Consider the following 22105-nt stretch of genomic DNA (forward strand, 5'->3'; position numbering starts at 1 on the left):
CCCCACTCTTCTAACCCCTTCCCCCATCCAGCCACCACCCTCCGTCCACTGCCACTCAACCCAAACCGTCCACCAGCATCTACTCTGTCCAGCCCCGGATCCCAGGCCTCCTTCCCTTCAGTCTTCATCTTTACATACACTACTTACTTGCAAAATTTCATGCCTAAGAATTAAAAAAAAAGTGCCAGGACTTGCTTTCTTAGAAGAAGATGGTGTAAAATATTGTTCCAAATATTTTTGATCAACCCAGGTGTAGGTGGGGATGAGGAGGAAGGGTTATCTTGTGGAATACTGAATATCTCTTCCTTTCTCCTCCTGAACTTGGCTCCTAGTTTTTTATACTTTCCTTCTGGTTGAATTAAGAATTAAGACCAGGCAGTATTCTAAAGATAGTCCATGCCCACTTGTGCTTGAGCGAGCTAGCAGGTGAATTCACCAAACAGGAGAGACCTAGCATTTTCCCTGGTGTAGGCCAGCCCCTCATTTTAGGGGTGAGGAGACAGACCCAGAAAAGGGTGACACGACTGAGACCACAGAGCTGGCTGGGGGCAGTCCCAGTCCATGTCATCCCCAACCCGAGCAGACTCGCTGCTGGCTACCTATACCACCCTCAGGTCTGGTCTGCTCCTGGGTCTCCTGGCAGATGTCCGAATAGTTATTCCTGGACTATTTTGCTCCTACTGGTTTTTCCCTCTTCTTCCCCTTTTTATCACTGCAGCCCATCTTCCCTGCTTCCAGATACCACTCTGGTCCCTGCCAGTGCCCTGGCGGGCCTCAGTTCATCTTGCTCAGGCAAGTCAAAGGCAGAGCCAAGGGAATCCAGAAGAACTTTCAAAGGCTCAGTGCACGCCATGACCTTGAGTCCCTCCTCAGGATGAAGACCACTTACGGCGGGGTCTTAGAGAGCAGAGTGATGATGCAGAGGCCCGCCCCAGGGCTGGCCACACCATGCTGCCTGGCAGCGTCACCTGCCTGGCCCATCAGGCCAAGAAGTGAACGCTGCTTCTGGGCTGTCTCAGAACAGCAGGCAAAAGCTGAGATAGGTAAGAGATGGGTCAGCACCAGGACAGGGCTGGAGGAGCACAGAGAACAGGCACAGTGCCTGCCCAGTCTGGGGGCTCTCCCTGTGCGACCCTAGTGATCCCCAGGGACTCACTCACCCGACTCCTCCCTGACTCCCCAGCGTTGTCCAGATCCCGCTGCGTAGCTCTTCGAGTATTTACATTCCTGAAGGCTGATGCTTTATTATTCTTCTTTTTGATGGATTCCATCAGAAGTTTAAAGAATCTAAAATGAGAAGAAAGCCACAAAGCCCTGTGCAGTACCAGCATGTCCAGCCCTGCCCTCATTGCGGGGATAGGACGCTGAGGGATTCCCACAGGGGATTAGTGCATGAGATGGAGGCCCAGACTCTCCTAGCCGCTCACTTTTCCCTACCCACTGTTTTGGAACCATCTCTGGCATGTCGGGAACACCGGTTCCACAGCCCGATAGGCCTGGTCTCAATATGTGCACTGCCATTCCCGGGGTATGAGTACGACAGGCACCTTCCTCAGCTTTAAGCCCCTTGTCTAGAAAATATGGTAATTACTACATATTCTGCAATCTTCTTTGCTAACGATGAGAAACAACCCTATGTCTGATTCCTCTCACAGGGACTGGCAGAGTGGGTGCTTGGTGAAGGACAGTTGTAGGTGCTGCTGTGGTCGTCCTCTAACAAGGAAGGCAGAGTCTATTGGAGGAGAGGGGAACCCCACCCAGGACTAGGACCTTCCGCTGCCCACCACCTGCAGCATCTCCAGAAGGTGGTGTTGCTCTGGCCAGAGAACTCCCATCTCCTTGGTGTGGGAGCCCCAGCAATGTGATGAGACGACGACGACTTCGGCAGGGCTCATCAGAATTTCGAAGGGCAGGGATAACTTAGCTTGTGGCAATGAATTGTGTCAACAAGTTAGAACCACACCAATTTAAAAGATAACCAAACTGAAGCTCAGAACCTGGCCCCCTGCCCCTTCCTCTGGAGCCATCTATTTTTAGGGCCTCTTAGGATCCATCCTGTCCCCTCCATACCACTTCTTTCCTCATGTAACCCCTTGCCCGTCTTTTCCAACAGGCCAGAATAGCACACCAAAAAGGGCTGCTTGTGACTGTGAGAATCAGGTCCTCATGCATCCAGCCAGCCATCCCATTTTCTCTGAGCGCCTATACTGTGCCCAGCATGTGCCAGCCCTGGCGGCAAAGCAAGGAGGAAAAGACAGGCTCCAGGCCCTCAAGGAGCTTAGAGTCTTCATTTGAAAAGCAGGCAGGTCAAATGTATACTATTTTGCTCATTAAAAACAAAAGAATGCCACTCATCTTAACCAATATTATTATTATTATTTGTTTGTTTGTTTGTTTTTTTGAGATGGAGTTTCCCTCTGTCCCCCAGGGCTGGAATGCACTGGCGCGATCTCGGCTCACTGCAATCTCCGTCTCCCAGGTTCAAACGATTCTCATGCCTCAGCCTCCTGAGTAGCTGGGAATTACAGGCAGGCCCCACCACGCCCAGCTAATTTTTCTATTTTTAGTAGAGACGGGATTTCACCATGTTGTCCAGGTTGATCTTGAACTCCTGACTCACGTGATCCACCTGCCTCGCCTCCCAAAGTGCTGGGATTACAGGCGTGAGCCACCGCACCTGGACCCCAATATTATTTTTGAACTTTTTAAAGGTGTACATGGTTTGCTCTTGGCAGAAAAAAAGCCCCTCATCCATTAATCTAGACAAGATCTTGTTTACCAGGCACTGGGGACAGGAATAGGATGGCCAGATGAGAGGAGGCCGGGCTTGACTTTAGAAAGATACGATCCCACTGGAAAGAGAAGGCGGGAGAGATGTTTCTGTAAGGACAGGTTCAGGTTAAAGTCCTCATCCTGCCACAGACTGGAGAGGAGGGCCTTGATCTCATCCCTAACATGGATCACTCTCACTCCGTGCCCGAGGCTACTGTGCAGAGTGGAGGAGATGGAATGAGGCGGAGTGGGGGTGCGGGGCTCAGCTGCTGCCACACACAGGGCTGCTTCCCACAGCTGGGCGCCCAAGCCTGTCTCAACTTGTGGCAATGTCACGGCTTTGATGCTTTTGCTCTCAGCATTTCACATCCGGCCTCAACTCTAACTGCCCATCTGCTCCCTCCACCCTGTGCACCCTTTGGGCCTTTGCTTGAGCTGCTCAGTCTGCCAGCAACTTCCCTGGCCAATATCTACCTACTGAAGCTGTACCCATCCTTCAAGGCTAGGTCTCAGCAGCTGTAACTCCTCCAAGAAGCCCTCCCTGATTTCCCCAGTTGGGAATGCTTTCTGCCTTCCCTGCCTCTTTTGGTGACCAGGACTTGTGGAGAACATAGGAGGTGAGGAGGCAGAATGAACGCCTGGTGAGTAAGTGGTAGGCATGCGACCAGTGTGCCAGTTTTCCTGGAGGTGCAATTTGCCCTTCTGTGATTTTGCCAAGAGCAGGGGAACTAATGGTCCACAGTGACTGCCTTCTCAAGGTTGTGCTGTTGAATGTAGCAACCGAAAGGGAACAGGAAGGGCAGGGGCAGAGAAGCCTCACATCCCACGTAAATAATTACAAACAGAGCACATGACCCCTGGCGGTTTCTGAATGTGCCTGGCAACAGCTCCACCACCTGCTGTTTGGAAAGTCAGCTTCACAGCAGCTACAATTACAGACCCGCAGCTTGGTCTTTTCATGGCTAGGGACCGGAGGCCAAAACTTACAGCCCCTAACTCCTAGCTCAGTGCTCTTCCCACTTCACCTCCCCGGCCACCTGCCAGACAATTTACACAAACAGCCAACGTGACAGGTGCCAGTGCAGAGATCTGGGGGGCCTTCTATGCTTGTATATCTCTACCTAGGGAACCATCGGTCTCGTGTTTTTTTTCTCCAGGCTGTCAAGAGTCTCGTGACCCCACAGCTGGGAGAAGGGGGGGTGGGGGCAAAGAGAAAGAAAACGAGGGTAGTAGAGAGGAAGGAAAGGGGAGGGAAGGGAGAAAAAGCTTCTTGGGGGTTGGCTGCTCTTTTGAAAGTGCACTCACACTTCCTCCCATTTCCTGTGGGCAGCCAGAGGCCTGAACGCAGCTGCTATGCTGCCTGGGGCCTGACACAGGGAGTCCAGACCATATCCAGCTCATCCACTGCCCCATCTTTTAGCTCTGCCTAACCCCTCAGCCCCATTCTGCTCAGTCCTTGAGGCCACCTCCACCGAAAGCCACCGCGCATGGCTTTATTTATCATGGCTTTTCAAGCACACAAGCAAAACACAGGGAGGAGGTGAAAAAGTACTTCATGGCTGGGAACAAGCCAGGGCTGTCTCTCATCAGGAAGAAGTCTTAAAAAGTGATTTCCTATTTTCAATTCCATGAGGTAATATAAGTAAAAAGAACCCCAGGACGGGCTGGCGCCGGCCTCGTGCCAACCTATCTGCTGGGCAGGCCTGGGCCTCCTGTGAACAGAACTGGGGCAGAACATCTAACTCCGCCCACCCTTGGTTATTCTCAAGAGGCCATGAAATCTGGTTTCCCATTTCTCAGAAAACTGCTGCCAGGCCAGCACAAATGTCCCCCGCACTTGGTATTATGTTCCTTGCTGTTATTTAAGGAGCCGGCAGGTGGGTGCACACAGCACTCCCCTGCCACTCTGCCCAGTGCCCAGATAGCACGGAGGACCACTCGACAGAAAGAACGTTCTCAGCCCAGGCTGGCACCAACGCAGCTGCTCCCAAGGCCCAGCCAACAACAACTTCACCCATGGCTCATGAACTGGGGCAGGAAGCACCCGGCCAGTGACCCCCGTCCAAAGGACTGAGTTCACATCCAAGCTCGTCCACCCCAAGACCCACCATCCCAAATGCCACCTGCACAGAGGGCTGGCTCGAGGCCAGGCCCCATAAGGTGAGAGGGCAGAGGGCTGAGGGCAGAAAAGTCGTACCGTGTTGCCCACGCCTGTCCCTGTGACTCGGCGACGAATGGGCATGGCTCAGTATGTGTTTGTGGAGGGAGCTTTCTGCTTCTGCTCTGTCATTGTTTCTCTATCTGAGCAGCTCCCAGAAGACCTGAGAACTGGTCTAGATTAGAGACAGTGGTCAGTGGCCTATGGCCAGATCCTGCAACAGATGAGATCCATCTGGGCCTTACTGGGCTTTTAAAAACACAGGAATTAGTTGCTGATGTTTAAAAGTCAGGAGACCTCAATTATATAAAAGCAAAGGCAAGTAACCAAGTAACCCAGGAAAGAAAAAAAAACGTAGGGGGTGGGAAGCTTGTTTTCTTTCTTTTAAAATCAAAAGATGTGGCCCCCTGACCCCCATTCCTGCATGGTAACCAACGACCCTTGACACAGGTTCCACACTATTCAGTCTGCCGGGGGCCCCCTAGCCTGCTTCACTGGCCTGTCACCTGCTGGGCTATGCAGCCTGTTTGTGTTCACACTTCGCCGTCTAGGGTTAGCTGGTGAGTCAAAAGTGCTTCGTGGGCTCTTCCAGGCTTGCCCCAGTCCCCCAAAAGCCCATCCTCCTGCTCCCCTGAACTTGGAATTGCGGCCTCTGCTTTTCAAATATCTGACAGTAACTTGAATTTGAGACAGAAGTTCCTTTTCCCTACCAGACAGGAACTCAAATTTCTCTGGAGGCAATCCTGGTTACAGAATGGAGAACCAAGAGCAGCACGCCACCCGCACATTGTTCATTATTCACAGAATCTAAATGCATCAGGAACCACATTATACTGCCCGGAGTAACACCCTAGCAAACATTAACAGCATGTGCTGCTCTGACACCACAGAGGCACCACTTTGACACTGCTCCCTTCTCTTTACCACACCCGCATTTCCATGTCTTAATGCCTGCAAGCCCCAGAAGACAACAATCCTGACGTCAACCCAAGAGAAGAAATGGGCTCAGGGAGTGACATGTGGCTAACAGAGTCACACCCACAAGCCAGACTGGGGGTCAGGTTTCCAGATCAGGCTGCAAGGCCCTCTGTTTTCCTAACCACTTCCCTTGAAGGGCTCATTTGGGAAAAGGCACTCAATCTCTAGGAGCCTTGTGGCTAGGTGCTTCCTGCCCCAGTTCATGAGCATTCTCTGGGTCAAGGTCAATGACAATAACAGCCTGAGCCCTGACCTTGTTTCCATGAAGCGCAGGATGTCCTCGGGTCTCAGGCACTTCTCCTGCTGGTAATACGCATGTGGCAGGAAGTGAAACCGCAGCTGGTACACCCGGAATTTGTTCTGTTTTTCTTCCATACAGAAGGACTCCTGGACGTCAATTTTCTGCAACACCTGGAACCAGACGGACACGGAGAACTTGACTTGTTCAGGTCCTCGGTGACTGTGCAACGTGAGTGGGTTACGAGACCCAAGGGTTTACAGAGATAGCAGCTGAGAACACAGGCCAAACTCCAAAGAAACCCTGGCAAGTTATACTGGGGTGGATCTGCTGGGGGCCCACAGCCTGCAGTCACCTCCAGAGAGTGGCCTGAACCTCCTAGGAGTGGCCTCAGCAGAGCTGGTAGGCAAACTCAGGAAATGGTTTATTTTTCAGGCACAAGAGGATGCTGTGGAACTAATGACTCTCTTAAAAGCTTCCTGATCCATCTCTGCTCAGCACCTGGCAGAGACAGCTTATTTCTCATTGGTGGGAATCTGAGCCTAGGGTCAGTGCAGTAAGCAAAGCCTGTTCTTCACACATGGGGAGGATATAGAAACGTGCCTTCACCCCATCTACAGCCCGGGAAGGAGACATTACCTCCCCTAAGCACACCCTGGTGAGTTGTTTCTTCAGGCTTTTCACTCTCTTCAGGGCTTTCTTGGTGTTGAGCACAGGCACGCTCATCATGGGCGTCTTGATGTTGGCGCTGGCCACCATGAGAATCTCCCGCAATCTGTCACAGAATAAGGACACATCCAATAATGAGCGGCAACCAGACCCTCTGTTTGGGTGCAGCTTCTCCTAATGATGTCAGAGGTCTTCTGGGATCTGAGAGAGGTCTGGGGATCTCACGGGGATAATATGCTGGAGCAGAGAATCCCAGCTCTGGCCCTGTGTGCAACAGTAAGGGACTCCCCTGTCCCTCCCTGTTTCCTCCCTGGAGTGCCCACTCCTTGAGCTCAGGGCTTTGTCTGATTCGTTTCCTATCACCTGTGCCTTGCAAACAGCAGGTGCCTGCTGATGCTTACTGAATGAACAAGCGATGCAGGGAAGGCAACTAACACCCACAGTGCTCCTGCTGAGCTCAGCCAGCCCTCACTGCCTGGATGTACGGTGAGTCCCAGCCTCTGGCATTCCACAGAAGGACCCCCTGAGGTTTGGAAAGTGAGGTACCTGTCCAGAGTCCATCTGCTAGACAAAGGCAGAGCCAGGGACTGAATGCAGATGGGTCTGACCCCACACTCGTTCCCCTTGCCCAGCGCATATATTCACCTGAAGGGCCAGGGCCCAGGGCCACTTGGGGGCACGTTCTATGTGAATGGTTCCCCTGGAGTTGGGCAACCAGGCACCCTGTGTGGGGCTTGTTAACAATGTACGTTCCTGAGTCCCTCCCCCAGCAGTGTGCAGTCTCACAGGCATCCCCAGGAACTTGGAGGCAGGAGTTGGCAGAGGGATAAATGGAGATCCTACCAGGCCTGGGCACCAAAGAAACCAGCTGGGCTCTGGAAATTCTAACCCTGATCCCCACTTTAATGAGACTGACTCTCTCTTTCTCTCTCTCTCTCACACACACACACACACACACTCCCTCCCTCCCTCTCATTAAATGACTCCTTCTCCAGGAGAGGCTAGGACAGACCCCACCCCGTGCTCCCTTGTGCTCCACACCTTGGAATGCCCAGGGTGACGTTCATCTCGCCTCTGCCTGCAAAGTGGAAGGTGTTGAGGGTCATCTGGGTGGAGGGCTCTCCGATGCTCTGGGCAGCTAGCAGGCCCACAGCCTCACCCGGCTCACACAGTGACCGCTGCCACTTCAGCTGCAGCAAGGTCCTCAACCTAGAGAAGGCAGTGGGGGGTCGGGGGGGAGTGGCAGGGTCAGAAGCAGACACCACAGACTGTCAGTGCTGCCCGAAACCAGAAACCTGAAACCTCTACCTCTTTCTGGACTCGTTTTTCCTAGGCAAAAGATCCCTCTAATCTTCAAATTCCCACCAGTGACCCTGAGATGTCCTGAAATTACACAGCACAGATCCCAGCTGGGCGGCTGAAGCTCTAGACATTCATGCTTGGACTCTTCATGTTTGCCTCCAGAATGTCACATGCCCACTCTGGACCTGTTACCACAAGCCCCCTAAGCAGGAGAATTTCTGGGTTCATTATTCACTTTTTCCTTTTTCATTCTTTTTTCTCAATTATGACAATTTGGAGACAGCTTAAACCTCCTGCTAGGCCATTATGGGGATGGGGGTGATGGGAGTGTTTATATTTTTAGTTAGTACCAGTGGCTGCAGCCCGCATCAGAAGTATTCATGCTGCACAATTCTGTAATTTACTAACCATTTTTCCTATGAAGCCTGACCCTGTAAGAACAGCCACAGGGAGCACTGAGCTACACTGTGTGTGTGTGTGTGTGTGTGTGTGTGTGTGTGTGTGTGTCTGTACTAGTCCAAGCTGAGGCCTTCAAATGGGAACCCAAAGTTCAAAGGATCACTGGAGTAATCAGATCTAAGACCTCATGAAAAGTTAAGACCTCGTGTCCCTGGGCATGAATGACCTGTCCTGGGTCACACGGTTGGCAGCAGCTGAACAGTGGATTCCCTGACTCTCAATCAGTCCCACCTACCACACCAAACCCAAGAGAGCAGACATTCCTGCAACCCTCTGTCCCAGCAGAGCACCATCCCTATCTTGGCCTGGAGTGGGGTGTCCACTCCTGCCTTCCTGCACTTGTTCACTCCTGGGCCCTCGGGGCTTGTGCGGTGCCCCTGGCTGTCTTACTGCCCTCCCTCTACCTGGAGTCTCAAACCCAGGAGGCAGCCCTCTTCTCCCAGAGTGGGTAGGGCAGGGGCTAGGAGGTAGATTCTCCTGCACATGTTGTGCAACAAATCACTGTCATTACCTGTCGAGAGAAAGCTCTGATTTCTCATAACTCTTCTCTGTTTGAGCTGCCCACTCTTGACTATAGTCATCAACCTTTGTTTCAAACGTTTCGGAAACTGATGCAAAGTAAATGTCAGGACGCCAGACAGACAGACTGGGGTCAGGACAAGTGGCCGCCTTCTTCTGGTATTTCCTTCGGCTTTCCTCATCCAACTCATACCACATCCTCAGCATCTGAATGGAAGGATGGGTCTCAGCTATGTGGGAGGGATACCCAGTAGCATAAGAGGGATCAAAAGCATTGGCTTCCAATAATAAAGGGAGACAGAAAGACAGAAATCTGATTGCAATGAGAAACCATCTCCCCATTTAAAACGGGGAAAGACTTCAATCTGTCCTAGTTCACCCTGCTTGACTACAAGCCTAGCAGCTCTTCATCCTGGCCCATTCAAGCCCAGAGAGGGTGAGCATATAATTTACTGAGCAAACTGGGATTCTTTTAGAGTAAAACAGGAGACTGTTATGATTAGGCTAGGACAAGAGGCAAAGCCACGACTGTCTCAGGCCAGCTAGGACACAGTCACTGTGCTGGATCCACGCTTATTTCTGGATCCAGGCTCTTTCACACACTCTGTGACCCTCAACGCAGTCCCAAAGTGACTGCTTCAAAGAGATCTCCTGCTTCCGGCTCCCAGGTGTGCCTGGCTGATGGGAGGCACCAGCAGCAGAGGGAAAAGCAGGAGGAAGGGGATCCTGGTATTTATCCCCAACCCCCCTCTAGTGGTCTCTACTCAGGGCTCTGTCCAGTGGCCCTAGCACATAGCCGTCCTCTCCATTTCTCATGACTGCTCCCCATTCCTTCATACCTGGGATCGTGGGGAACCCCAAAGTCACAGGCCCCAGTTAGTTCCCCCAACCCCTGCCTACACCCTTGTTAAGAGTCCCTGCCTTACATTCCCATTTGAGAGTCATTCTGTTTTGACTGACGATGAACAAGGCTGGAATTCATGATTCTACCTTCCCTTAGGAAAACAGCCCCTCATCTGTCACCCACTGACTAAGCCTGGATGTGCTGGATGTTAAGGACATCATCTCCCTGAGTCACCTCCTGAGTCCCGGGGCTGCGGCCATTCCGGTTTTCACTCTCAAGGTTCAGGGCTTGCACAGCCGCCTGAATTTTCTGGGAATAACTCAAGAAGGCGCCTCTTCTCAGCAGCGTGTTGGGGTGCTTGCTTTGCCATTTTTTGATAGCTCTGAAGTGGCGGAGAGCTTTTTTGGGATCTGCTCTGGATAAAACTTCATGGAGATGCTGCGATTTCATTATCACCTAAGCAAGCAAACAAACAAACAAATCACACGTGAGATCAAAGAGATGAGGGTGTGACAGAGGGCCATGGAGCACAAATTCAGGGGACCCAGGTGGCTGGTGTGGAGCCCTCATGATGGGGCCAAGCACCCACTCTGAGAGGCTGAGCATCCATTGCTAATCAGGGCTCTCACTTTGTGCAAACCAGATTTGGGAACCAATGGTCTTGGGAGCAGAGGGAGACACAGGAAAGAAAGCAGCACACTCAGAGCCCCTCCAGGAGCACAAGGGAGTTTCTGGGAAGAAAGGAAGAGGGGAAGAGTGACGGCCAAGTTCAGGGATAGGAACCGGGATGGAAAGGACTCAGCACCAGAGCGCAACCCTCGATTCTACCGTCAGCTTGATGACCTTGGACAGGTCATATCAGTTTCAGTTTCCCTATCTGCCAAATGGGGTGACTCTCCAGTCAACAGTGATGGTCACTACAATGGCATTAAGGTACAGAATGAAAAATCATGAGTTTGTGTCTGACGGGCCCATGTTCAAATGCTGGCTCCGCCACTCACCGACTGTTTACTTACGCTTTGATACTCAGTTGCCTCAGCTGCAACATGGACAGAGTAATGCTTACTTCCCTGGGTTGCAGTGAGGAGGAAAATGGATAGTATTGATAGTGTGCTTTAGCTGAGGGCCCAGCACATGGCAAATGGCCCCAAAGAGTAGGTATTATTCCAGAGGTGCTCATGCCCTCCACCCACCTCAGGTGATTAAAGTTCACAGGCTTTGAAACTGTCAAGTGTTTCAGGGCATAGACTGATGTCTTATAAACTCTTCCTACTCTACCTTCCAGTGGCCACTTGGACTGGGTTGTGAAGCTCAGCGCATTCCAGTTCTCTAACCCCAGTGGGGGAGGCCCACTGCTCTGGGGTCTAGCACACTACCTCGTAGTTGCTGGCCAGGAAGGGGAACTGCTTGGGCTGCAGAAACTGTGTCTTGGGGATGTCCAGGCCATCCTCCCCATACAGGAACTGTACCACACTGCCGTCGCTGTCACGGACCGTGAGATCATACTGCACGACCAGCCCCTCCAGGTGCTTGATGATGCACCTGTAAGGACACCATTGGCTCAGTCCCCGCTGGCTCATCACCTCCCAGAGCGGCCTCTGATAAGGGTTAGGGGTGGTGGAGGGGAGGGAAAGGGGGGCTGCTGTTCTGCAGGCAAGCAAGACTTTGGAACACAGGGTGGATCCAATACCCCGGGGTCTGGGTTGGCTCCAGCGTCCCCCAGCCAGAGGCTGCATTTCCTGATGGTTTTCTAGGAGGAGGAGGCTGCAGCCATGTGAGAGGCTTGGCTGCCACCCCTAGAGCTAGGCTCCCATCTAGCCCCAGCTGCTGAGGATAACTGCCTGCCCCTGCACTCTCCTGCAGTGCAGAACTCCCCAGAGACCAGTGTCCTTAGAAGCACAAGGCAGGCGAACCAGGGGAGCTGTCAAGGATTCTCAAACTTGGTCAACCCAGGGATCGCCAAGGACACTAAGGGGAATTAGAAACTAACTACTGATGTGAATCCTTCCACTGGCGGCCTTTCTCCTCGGTTTTATCTCAACATCTCCTGCTCTCTGCCCCGGTCCTAGCTCCTTTGCTTACCTCTCTGGACACTCTGCCTAGGTTGCCCCTCCTGCCACCCTAACAGGGGGCTTCCCAGGAGTCACTGTTCCCCCACCCCAAGCTGTGAGGACAGAGCTCAATGTTAGTCACTACTGTCTCGGCAGCTGAGCCTTCCAGGAAGCAAGACAAGCTTGCCACTGCCCAAGACCTTCTCCCACAGCCATCACTTCCCTCAGGGAATGGCAGACCCTCAGAACACAGAGCCCTTTGTATAAGCCTCTGAGCTCATGCTCTACCGATCCTGTGAAGGGGAAGAGTGTTTGCTGCTTTCTGCCTCAGGCCATTCATGGGAACTCTTCAAAAGTTTTTTCATCCAAGGAATCTTAAACGAGCTGTTGATATAATGTGAAAGATGATGGGATGAAGGGTCCTGGCACCCTACCTCAAGGGGCACGGCAGACACATTTTACCTTTGAAGATAGCCTGAGCGGCTGGTTTTCACAGCAGTGTCGACCAGGCCCTCTCGTCCTGCCATGCAGTGGAAGAAGAACTCCTGCAGAAAATGGGACCCAGGTCCCAAAGGTGACAGTGAGGACAGTGTGCTACCCGAAGGGCTCAGGCCAACACCTCCAGCAGCCCTTCCTGACCACACAGGCCACTCCCTTCTCTGATCTCCTAGGACTTTTTGACCTCGACAGCTACAACAGCCCCCAGTGTCTTCTGCCCTACTCTCTGGGCAGTCATAGTTCACTTACAATTAAGCCTAGAAATAAGGGAAAAAACTACAGAAAAACCAAAATACATACATGAGGTTTGATGCCAGTGAGGAATCTGCCAGTGACAAAGCCACCAGCCCTGGGGGTGAACTCATAAGGCTCAAAGCAGGGCAGTGACTTGCCAGACGCCATCAGCGGGGGTCTCCGACCTTCCAATTCAATCTGGCCCAGGAGGCACGAGATCTAGAGGACAGGAAACCCACAGGAAACTGAAGATCCACATGTGTTTTTAACAGTGCTTTGTCCCAGCAGGGAAAGTATAATCTGACCTTGAAGAAAAGCTGCATGGAAATTGAGTTCTTGAAGGCTCACCTACATTTCTAAACAAACCAGGAAGCTTTCATTTTAAGAAAAAAAAAAATACCTGCATCTTCCTTTTGTTGACTGATCTGGATTTTCACATTTGGGGTAGGTTGAAAATGGGTGCTGTCTAGAAAAGGAGCCATGACTCAGAACCATCTCATGTTATACCTGTAAGGGACTGGAGGGTCCTAATGGGGAAAGAGAGGCCTGCAGGAAACAGCCATTTACTGCGATCCTCACATTCTAGAGCCAAAAGGGAATTCAGGGCCAGATGTGGTGGCTCACATCTATAATCTTAGCACTTTGTAAGGCTGAGGTAGGAGAATCCCTTGAGGCCAGAAGTTTGAGACCACCCTGGGCAATACAGGGAGACTCTGTCTTATTTTCATTAAAACAAAAACAACAACAAAAATGGGAACTCAAGCTATTGAGCGGTTTGCTTAGAAAGTTGCCTGTTAATACTCTTGGAGTGATGGAGGACAGCAGTATATCTAGGTTTCGATTTAGTCAGGGGATTTCCTAATGGCTTTCGGCCTTTCTGTTGTCACACTCAACAGACAATGGGGTGGGCCTTTAGACCCTCTCAAGGTCATTAAGGTTTAAGGTTAAGAAATCTCTAGGACAATGTTTATAATTTAATATTAAGAAAAGAACGGCCAGGCGCGGTGGCTCATGCCTGTAATCCCAGCACGTTGGGAGGTCGAGGCGGGCAGATCACGAGGTCAAGAGATTGAGACCATCCTGGCTAACATGGTGAAACCCTGTCTTTACTAAAAATACAAAAATTAGCCGGGCATGGTGGCACATGCCGACAGTCCCAGTTACTAGGGAGGCTGAGGCAGGAGAATCTCTTGAACCCAGGAGGCAGAGGTTGCAGTGAGACGAGATGGCGCCATTGCACTCCAGTCCAGTGACAGAGTAAGACTCCATCTCAAAAAAAAAAAAGAAAGAAAGAAAAGATCACGCAAAAGTACATCAAAATTGTGTGAGTATACATAATGTATCTATATAACATGAATATATGCAATAGTAGTTTGTAAATTTATAATATATAACTACATTATATATATCCCATCTGCATAGTCATAGCTACATCTGCCTTTAACATTGGCATGTTAACAGTGTTTAGCTCCTGTAGTGATTTCTATATGCTTTTCTCTTTTTCAGTATTTGCCACGTTTTATAGGGAACAAATTGAAACCACCACCTGTAAAGCTGCCAACCCGCCTCTGCCCACACCTGCATCGTGTTCACAGTTGAACCTTTGGCTCCCGACTGCACCATCATCTGCAGGCTGTTCTCTGGGAACTGTCTGTGTAGGCCAAAAGGCATGCATGCCTGCAGATTAAATCAGCACACAGTGGTCAGTGACTTCACCCCCTTTAAAAATCCCAGAATCAGGATGTAAATCCAGGAGGCAGAAGCAATACAGCCAGAATATTTATTCAGACCTAACTGCCAAATCCCACTCGAGCTAAGGGAAAGCCTCATTTGGCATTAATCCTTCCCTGGAACCCCTAAGAGGTCAAATAGGTGCTCCCTGTCCTGCACTCGCTGGACTTCCTCTGCCAGGATCCCTGAGGTTCCATTCACTGGCCAAAGAGCAGCAAAAAGGGAGAAGGACAAGGAGAGGCAGAGGGGCAGGCAGATCCAGTTTGTGATTCTAAAAAGCTGGAGAAGAATAAAATTTAAGGTGACGCCCTTGATTAGCCCAGCAGAGCCTGGCCTGGGTCCTCTCCCAGCGTGAATACCAACGTCCACATCATGTCGTATTTACGAACATGCCACCCGAGCCCCAGGTAGGAAGCTCTGCCTTGGCTCAAGGGCCAGCAGAACCAAGCATGCCTCTTCACGGGGAGCCTGGGGAGATGCTGGGAAGGGGGCTCTGAGTCTGGGGCTTTTAGCCTGTGCCTGGAATTCCACAGACTCAGCCCAACACAGGAGAGGCAGAGCCTGGGTGGGCAGAGGTGATGGGAAGATGGCAACTGGAGGGACAAGAAACCATTCTGAGATGCATCTGAAGACAACTTCCCTACTCCCAGCATGCCCAGTCAGCCCTAGAAGCTGAGCTTCCTGATTCTCAGGGAGGTGCTAGGAAAGCTCCTGTCAACAAAACCCCTCAAGGATGGAACCTGTCCCCATGAGAGGTCAGTCTTCTCAGCAGCCTAAGGGATGCTAAAAGCCAGGCAAGAGAGCACCACAGACAAACTTTGTCTTTTGATGAGCATTAGCATTGCCTCCTCCTCACCACTCCTCAGGCTGGGCCCCGAGGGCCTAGGAGGCAGGGTGAGGGCCAAGCCAGCTCCTCCAAGCAGCAGGATGGACAGCCCTGGCTCTGGGGCAGAAAGGCAGAGAAAAGCAGTCTGTGATTTCAGCTCATGCAGAGATTTCCCTCTCCTTTCTCAACTGCCCAGGAACTGGCTTGGCATTGTGTAATAGTAGCTCCTGAAGCCTCTCTGCAGCCCTGTGAGGTGGTGCCCCTCACAGCCCCACTTCCAGGTGAGGAAACCAAGGCAGGGACTGGTTATCTCACTTGCCCAAGGTCACACAGCAAGTTCAAGGCAGAGCCAGGACTGGAACCTGAGTCTTCACTGCTGGCTCTGCTGCACAAGCAGCAGGGGCGATCTGGGTCCCTCATCCTGCTTATTCAGCCCCTTGAATGCAGTCACCCCAAAATAAAAACATTTAAAAAGAAAAACAGCACAAAGCATTCTCTCTCGCCACTATTCCGAGGCCTGTCTAGACCCTAACTGGGGAAGGGAACAAAGCCCTGGGCCCTTCAAAACAACGAGTTCTACCCATCCCACCTCACATCTCACCTAGTCAGCTGTTAAACAGCCGAAGTGCTCCGTAGGGCCCGGGTGAGAATCAAAATGTAATTTCTTTAAAAATCAGCATTCATAGTGGTGGGGATAAATGCATGCAACGCTGGGCTAACCTTGTTAATCTCATTGCTGTAATGGTTCACTTCCTCCTTGAACTTCAGATCAATCATGTTAAAATCCCTCTGGTCCTTGCCCAGATGGGCATCCTGCCATTTTCCTCGGATCTCATCATACGATGTGGCTTCTGGCAGGTTTAATGCAGCCCTGACAGCCTAGAATGAGAACAGAAATACACTGGAGGCTGAGGTCAAACGAGGAGGGTTGTGGGTTTTGACTCGGCACACACTTCACCCCTCCAGGGCAGGCCGCGGCCTCGAAGTCCGTCCGTACCCGGGGCCCACAGTGGGTGGATTCTTCAATGATACGTTGCCTCTTGACATCTGCCTTTGGCTTCACCAAAATGTCTTCCACGCCTGTGAAGTGAAACAGACAAGCTTGTAGGGGACCTCAGGCCTGATTTCTCCCACCAGACTAAACTCAGTAAGGTCAGAGCACAGAGCCCAGTGCCACAGATGCAGGAAATACCTGAGTAATGAAGATTATATTAACATCATTAACAGATTGTCACCATCTCTTAGGTGCCTACCAGAGCCCAAACCTTATAATCCCCATTTTACAAATGACAAAACTCAGGCTCAAAATGGGGTCACACAGGTAGAAAGTAAACCCAGGCCTGGGTCCCAAATTCATGTTTCTTAGCCACCAGCTATACTATCACCATTCTATAGGTATGTGTTGGATGAATAGGCTGAAGGTGAAGAAGAGATTTTGGATGAAAAGATAAGCTCAGGGAAAAGAGACAGAGAGAACATCTCAGTTTGGGGTCCCAGAAGCCACATGTCACAGGGGCCACCCTCCATAGCTGAGTATGCCTGTGCAGGCACACACACAGACACACCCGAGCCTGGGTGACAGGGACCACCACCGCAGGTCCCTCAGCATTGCTTCAGGGGGATGACAGCCTGGGTCACTTCAGTGAAGCCTGCCCTTCTGGCTCAAAGGGTTGAGGAGTTCCTCATCTTGGGCAGCAGCAGGTCTTTCCACATCAACTCTTAATCAAACTAGTGGGTTTTTTTGTTTTGTTTTTTGAGATGGGAGTCTTGCTGTGTCCCCCAGGCTGGAGTGCAGTGGCGTGATCTCGGCTCACTTCAACCTCTGCCTCCCGGGTTCAAGTGATTCTCTTGCCTCAGCCTCTCCAGTAGCTGGGACTATGGGCACATGCCACCATGCCCAGCTAGTTTTTATATTTTTAGTAGAGACAGGGTTTCACCATGTTGGCCAGGATGGTCTTGATCTCTTGACCTCATGATCCACCCACCTCGGCCTCCCAAAGTGCTGGGATTACAGGCGTGAGCCACTGCGCCTGGCTAAAACTAGTTCTTTTCTGTAACTGTAAGTGCTATTGGACTCAAAAGTCCCTCAGCCAAGATCTGAGTGGGAAAGAAAACAGCAGTGTACTGTTCAAAAGATGGGGCTGAAATATTTGGAATTCCCAATGCAAGATCCTGGAGGGCTTCTAAGAACATGTGTGAACAGAAGGGGAAAGAAACAGTTCCTCTGTAAGCAGGCCACACCATGAAAGTGGGCCTTCCCATGGGGCCAGCTCCAGGCCATCTAGCTGTGCCCTTTACAGACCCCGCTAGCTGACAAGGGCTGGAGTGAAGTCAATCTCTCGCCTGTTCCCTCTCGCAGCCCCACTCCCAGCTTGGCCCTGCTTCCTTTCTCAGCCCTGAGCCTCTGGATCATCTTCATTCTCAAGGGACCAACTGCTCTTTGTACCACACACTAAGCAGAGCTAAAGCCTGGCACCTACGTTAAGTTTGCTCCTCATCATGAGCTGGGTGTGGGATCCTCCTCTATTTTCATTTCAAAAGCACTCTGATTTCTCTCTAGCTAGCAGAAATCCTTGTGCTTATTCTAGGTCAACATCTGAAATTGAAATATACATTTCATGAGGTGTAGTAATCATGCTTCACTTTCTTTGGTTATCCTGGAAGGGACTCTAGTCTGGTTCCCAACTGGAAGTGGGTGACCTTGGACACAGATGTCCCCAGCAATGGCTCAGGTCTCTTAATGGAATTAAGATGGGGGAAGGTGAGTTTCAGCTGCCAAACAAGACTTAACTTATAATCCTTATCCTGGTAAAATAATGGGACATACAAACCAAGATGTCTGTTCAAGGATGCTCATCTCAGCAATAATGTGAAAATCTGGAAGCAGCCTAAATGTTTAATTATAGGAACTGGTTAAATAAACTACGATATATCCATAAGAATGGAATAATCCGTAGTTACCAGACATGAGGATGTAGATTTGTATTAGCTGATCCCAAAGGACATTTATAAATACATTTGGACGTTTGGTGGGTGGGTAAGGGAAGTAGAATATGTAGCATAGGATCCCACTTTTTCCAAATGTATTTGTACTAGAAAAGTCTAGAAAAACAAACATCAAATTACTATTAGTGGTTATCTCTGACAAACGCATGCTGGGTGATTTTAAATTATCTTCATGTATGCTTTTTTTTTTTAACCTTTCCATAATTAAATATATGATAAAATGTATAATGCAGGACCCAGCGTGGGCCAATGAACAAACTCCAGCTGCAGCAGGCGCAGGTCCACAGGCCCTATGCTGAGACTCCCACTCTGTCTGCACATGAGTAAATCTGTGAAGCAGAGGAGCTTTACTTCACCATGAACCAGACAACACCTATGCACACTGCGGTGCATGTCTGACACGCAGCATCTCGCATCCCCCTAATGTGAACAGTGTGGAACGGCTGGACCCTGCTCTGTGTACATGGAGATGCAGTGTCCTCCATAAGCCTGGCCAGAGGCTGAGCCTTTGGATAGATCTGATCTCAAGCCCACACTAAAAGGGGCCCAGTGACTGCTCCAGGGGAGCCCCAGGGCAGTGAGCCCAGCACTCACCCAAGGTGAAGCCTCTTTATCAAAGCCACTTTCCTAAAGCAGCGTGCTCTCATTTCTAGGGTGCAAACAAGGTAGTTTCCCTTCCTGTCTTAGGATCACCCCGACAGGTTTGCCCAGCATAGTGTTTCCAAGAGCGCTGATGGCCCCACTGCATTGGGAAGGCGTGGGCAGTTCTTTTGCTCCATCACCCAGGCTGGAGTGCTATGGTGCAATCTTGGCTCAGTGCAACCTCTACCTCCTGGGATCAAGCAATTCTCCCGCCTCAGCCTCCTGAGTAGCTGGGATTATAGGTGCACACCATCACACCTGGCTAATTTTTGTATTTTTAGTAGAGACGGGGTTTCTTCTTGTTGGCCAGCCTGGTCTCGAACTCCTGGGCTCAAGTGATCTGTCCGCCTTGGCCTCCCAAAGTGCTGGGATTACAGGTGTGAGCCACACGCGCCGGGCCGGCAGTGGGCAGTTCTGACAACAGGGAATCCCCTCTGTGGAGTGCGATGGGCCCCGATAATTCTGAAAGCGCACTTGTGTAGCAGGGAATGGGGTTGTATGAGTATGAGAAATCAGTCTGAGGACAGAAACTCGTAAAGGGAGGGGTTAGGAAAGGAACAGAATGGAAATGGGCACGAGGGTGCCATTCTGCACTGTGAAGGGGAATAAGCACTGGCTATGGAGGAGAGGGGTGACCAAGTGAGGGTGCCTTTGTTGCAGGAGCCTGGTTGCTTCCCCGCTCCTTCCCCTGAGAGGACACAGAAAAGAATTTCTAGCTGCATAATGTAGCACCCATGAAGCACATGGTCTATAAAGGAAAATAAAACTGGCAGTTTCGGCGGTGAATGGACTGTCCGTTAAGACCCTGTGATAAAGCACTGTGCACTGGGGACCTGGAAAGGCTTCTCCACTGGGAACACGCAGAGGCCTTGGAAATCTTCAGTGTGGACGGCTCTCTCTGCCCTGGGCGTGGGAGATGGTCAGGCGGTTGCAATGACCCTAAAAGGGGCCAGGTCACTGTTCCAGGGCAGTGAGCCTGGCACTTACCCAAGGTGAAGCCTCTGTAGAGCTGCAGGTAGGCGGTGAAGAGGCGGGCCAGGCAGGTTAGAACCTTGCCGCTGGTCTCGCCCCCATAGATCTCATAGCAGCAGTGGACCAGGCCATAGGCAGAGCTCCCGTAGTGCGCCTTGTCCAGCACTCCGCAGAGCAGCTCCCCTTCCCTGATGACCACCTGTGGAGGGCAAGGCCACCAATGCTGGGTGGTGGAGGATGGCTCCTATGGGAGCCACCCACACTCTACTCTGTGTATGACCCTTGTTGTGCAAATCCCTCTACCATGACCTGCCTAGAATCCTTCATGGAAAAAAGTAGGGCATTTGTGAAACTAGTATTTTCTCTCTCTCTATATTATTATTATTATTTTTTTATTATAACAGAGGCAAGCACATACAGACCAGCAGGTTTTTTTTCTTCCCTTCAGGGACTATACCACATATACACACACACACACACGCACACACTCTCTCTCTCCAAGTTTTATATCCCCTACTCCCCACACCCACCCATGCTGACTTGAGGTCAAGTATCCTTGACAAAGACCTGTGACCAGATATGGGAGCTTCTAGCCACAAGGTCTTCCTGAAGTGGTGAGCTTCAACCTCATAACTGTGCCTCTGGCCTAGGTACTTTCTGCCTTGAGCCCTGGGAGTAACAACAAAATCTTCCTAACATCCTCTAAGGCCTGAATGTGTACTTTCTCAAAGCTGGGTTAAAGCATTGGAAGCTGAACAGAAAAGCATTTCTAGATGCGTAATGTAGCACCCATGAAGCATACGGTCTATAAAGGAAAAGAAACCCGGCAGTTTCAGGGGTGAATGGACTGTCCATTAAGACCCTGTGATAAAGCACTGTGCACTGGGGACCTGGAAAGACTTCTCCACTGGGAACACACAGAGGCCTTGGAAATCTTCAGTGTGGACGGCCCTCTCTGCCCTGGGCCTGCCCTCTTGTGGCCTAGTGCCTAAGGCTCACAGTTGGGGTATGGAACCTTACACCAGTTTGATTATCTCAAGCCACTCAGCAGTCTTGCGGGAAAACAGGACTCTGTGTTGCCAAGCTTTGCATAATCAATTTCAGCCTTTTTGCAGGAGAAGCCTTCCTAAACTGCTTGTGAGTTTTATACTGAGGGTCAAATGCTGGAGATCAACCCTGAACCTTTCCAACACAAAAGCTGACACCAACTCAGGCACAACGCCTTCTCTTCTGAGGTACAGCACCTGCTTCTGTGAATGTGCCTCCATTTCTGTCTCCGTTTTAAACCAATCTGTCTAACCCTGGGACTAGAAGTCTCCACTCCACACAGCTGGACAGCCATACCTGGGACTCGCACATCGAGTCAGGGTTAAAGCCAGGAACAGATCGAGGAGTTTCCTTCACCCAGGCTTTCCCGGTGATTTTCGCCTTTCCAGATAAGTTCAGCGGGATGTGATCCTCTGGGATTATATTTATGAGCAGCGTTGACAAAATCTGCAAAGAAAAAGAGGACAAACTGATGGCAGAAAGAAAAGTTGAGAATTTCCCTTTTAGGACGTCCTGCCCTTGGATTGCCATTTCTGATGATCTCAGGTATGGCAAGAAAAACAGACAGGTCCACCTCCATAGGGCAAGGTGATCTCAGTTTTTATTTAAACCAATGAGGAGTGAAAACAATAATACACGAGAAAGAACTTCACTGGGATTTTTACTCCCTAAAATAGTTCTTAAAGTGAATAATACCCTAGACTTGAATTAAATTACTAAATAGACAAAAGGAAGGAGAGGAAAAGGTAAATTGTTTTCATTTTATGCCACATACTCAGATATTTCTTTACTATGACTGGAATTAATTATAGCTACTGAAAGGCCAAGGAATCTTTCCCCGGCCCCAGCTGGATCCCTCAGAGGGGTCATCTACCCAACAAGCAGTTGCTAACAGGAAGCCAAGAGAAGCACTTTCTCTAGCAGCTGCTCTGCAAAGAGCTCAAAGGGAGGCAGCTTTATCTGCAGATAACCAGAGTTGGTTCCAGAGGGGCTGAATGCCGGTGCACACATTCCCAGAGATGAAGCAGGGCAGGGGCAGACTGGCAGGTGTCACAGGTTCCAGGGCTGGGAGACTAACTGCCATCAACAGCACTTAGTGTGCCTGCAGCAGGCCCCACAAAGCAGTATCTTTAGACGTGTGCAACAAGGGCGTGGTGGC

The 22105-nt window shown here is 50.8% G+C and overlaps 1 protein-coding gene across 1 annotated transcript in view; it reads right to left on the bottom strand.

Moving 5' to 3' along the window:
• POLR1A (RNA polymerase I subunit A) overlaps positions 1-22105 on the bottom strand; it is a 74733-nt gene that overhangs the window by 7898 nt on the left and 44730 nt on the right. Inside the window, exons 15-28 of the mRNA XM_023224933.2 lie at positions 21244-21393; positions 19915-20098; positions 16277-16359; positions 16000-16158; positions 14301-14399; positions 12789-12941; positions 12453-12535; positions 11316-11481; positions 10174-10395; positions 9088-9302; positions 7857-8024; positions 6786-6921; positions 6162-6319; positions 1161-1287 (exon numbers count right to left, since the gene is read on the bottom strand). Of these exons, the coding sequence (XP_023080701.2) occupies positions 1161-1287; positions 6162-6319; positions 6786-6921; positions 7857-8024; positions 9088-9302; positions 10174-10395; positions 11316-11481; positions 12453-12535; positions 12789-12941; positions 14301-14399; positions 16000-16158; positions 16277-16359; positions 19915-20098; positions 21244-21393 (2103 nt within the window). The remainder of the gene's footprint in view (positions 1-1160; positions 1288-6161; positions 6320-6785; positions 6922-7856; positions 8025-9087; positions 9303-10173; positions 10396-11315; positions 11482-12452; positions 12536-12788; positions 12942-14300; positions 14400-15999; positions 16159-16276; positions 16360-19914; positions 20099-21243; positions 21394-22105) is intronic.

This window comes from Piliocolobus tephrosceles, chromosome 15 (genome assembly GCF_002776525.5).
Source record: "Piliocolobus tephrosceles isolate RC106 chromosome 15, ASM277652v3, whole genome shotgun sequence".
NCBI classification, from domain to species: Eukaryota; Metazoa; Chordata; class Mammalia; order Primates; family Cercopithecidae; genus Piliocolobus; species Piliocolobus tephrosceles.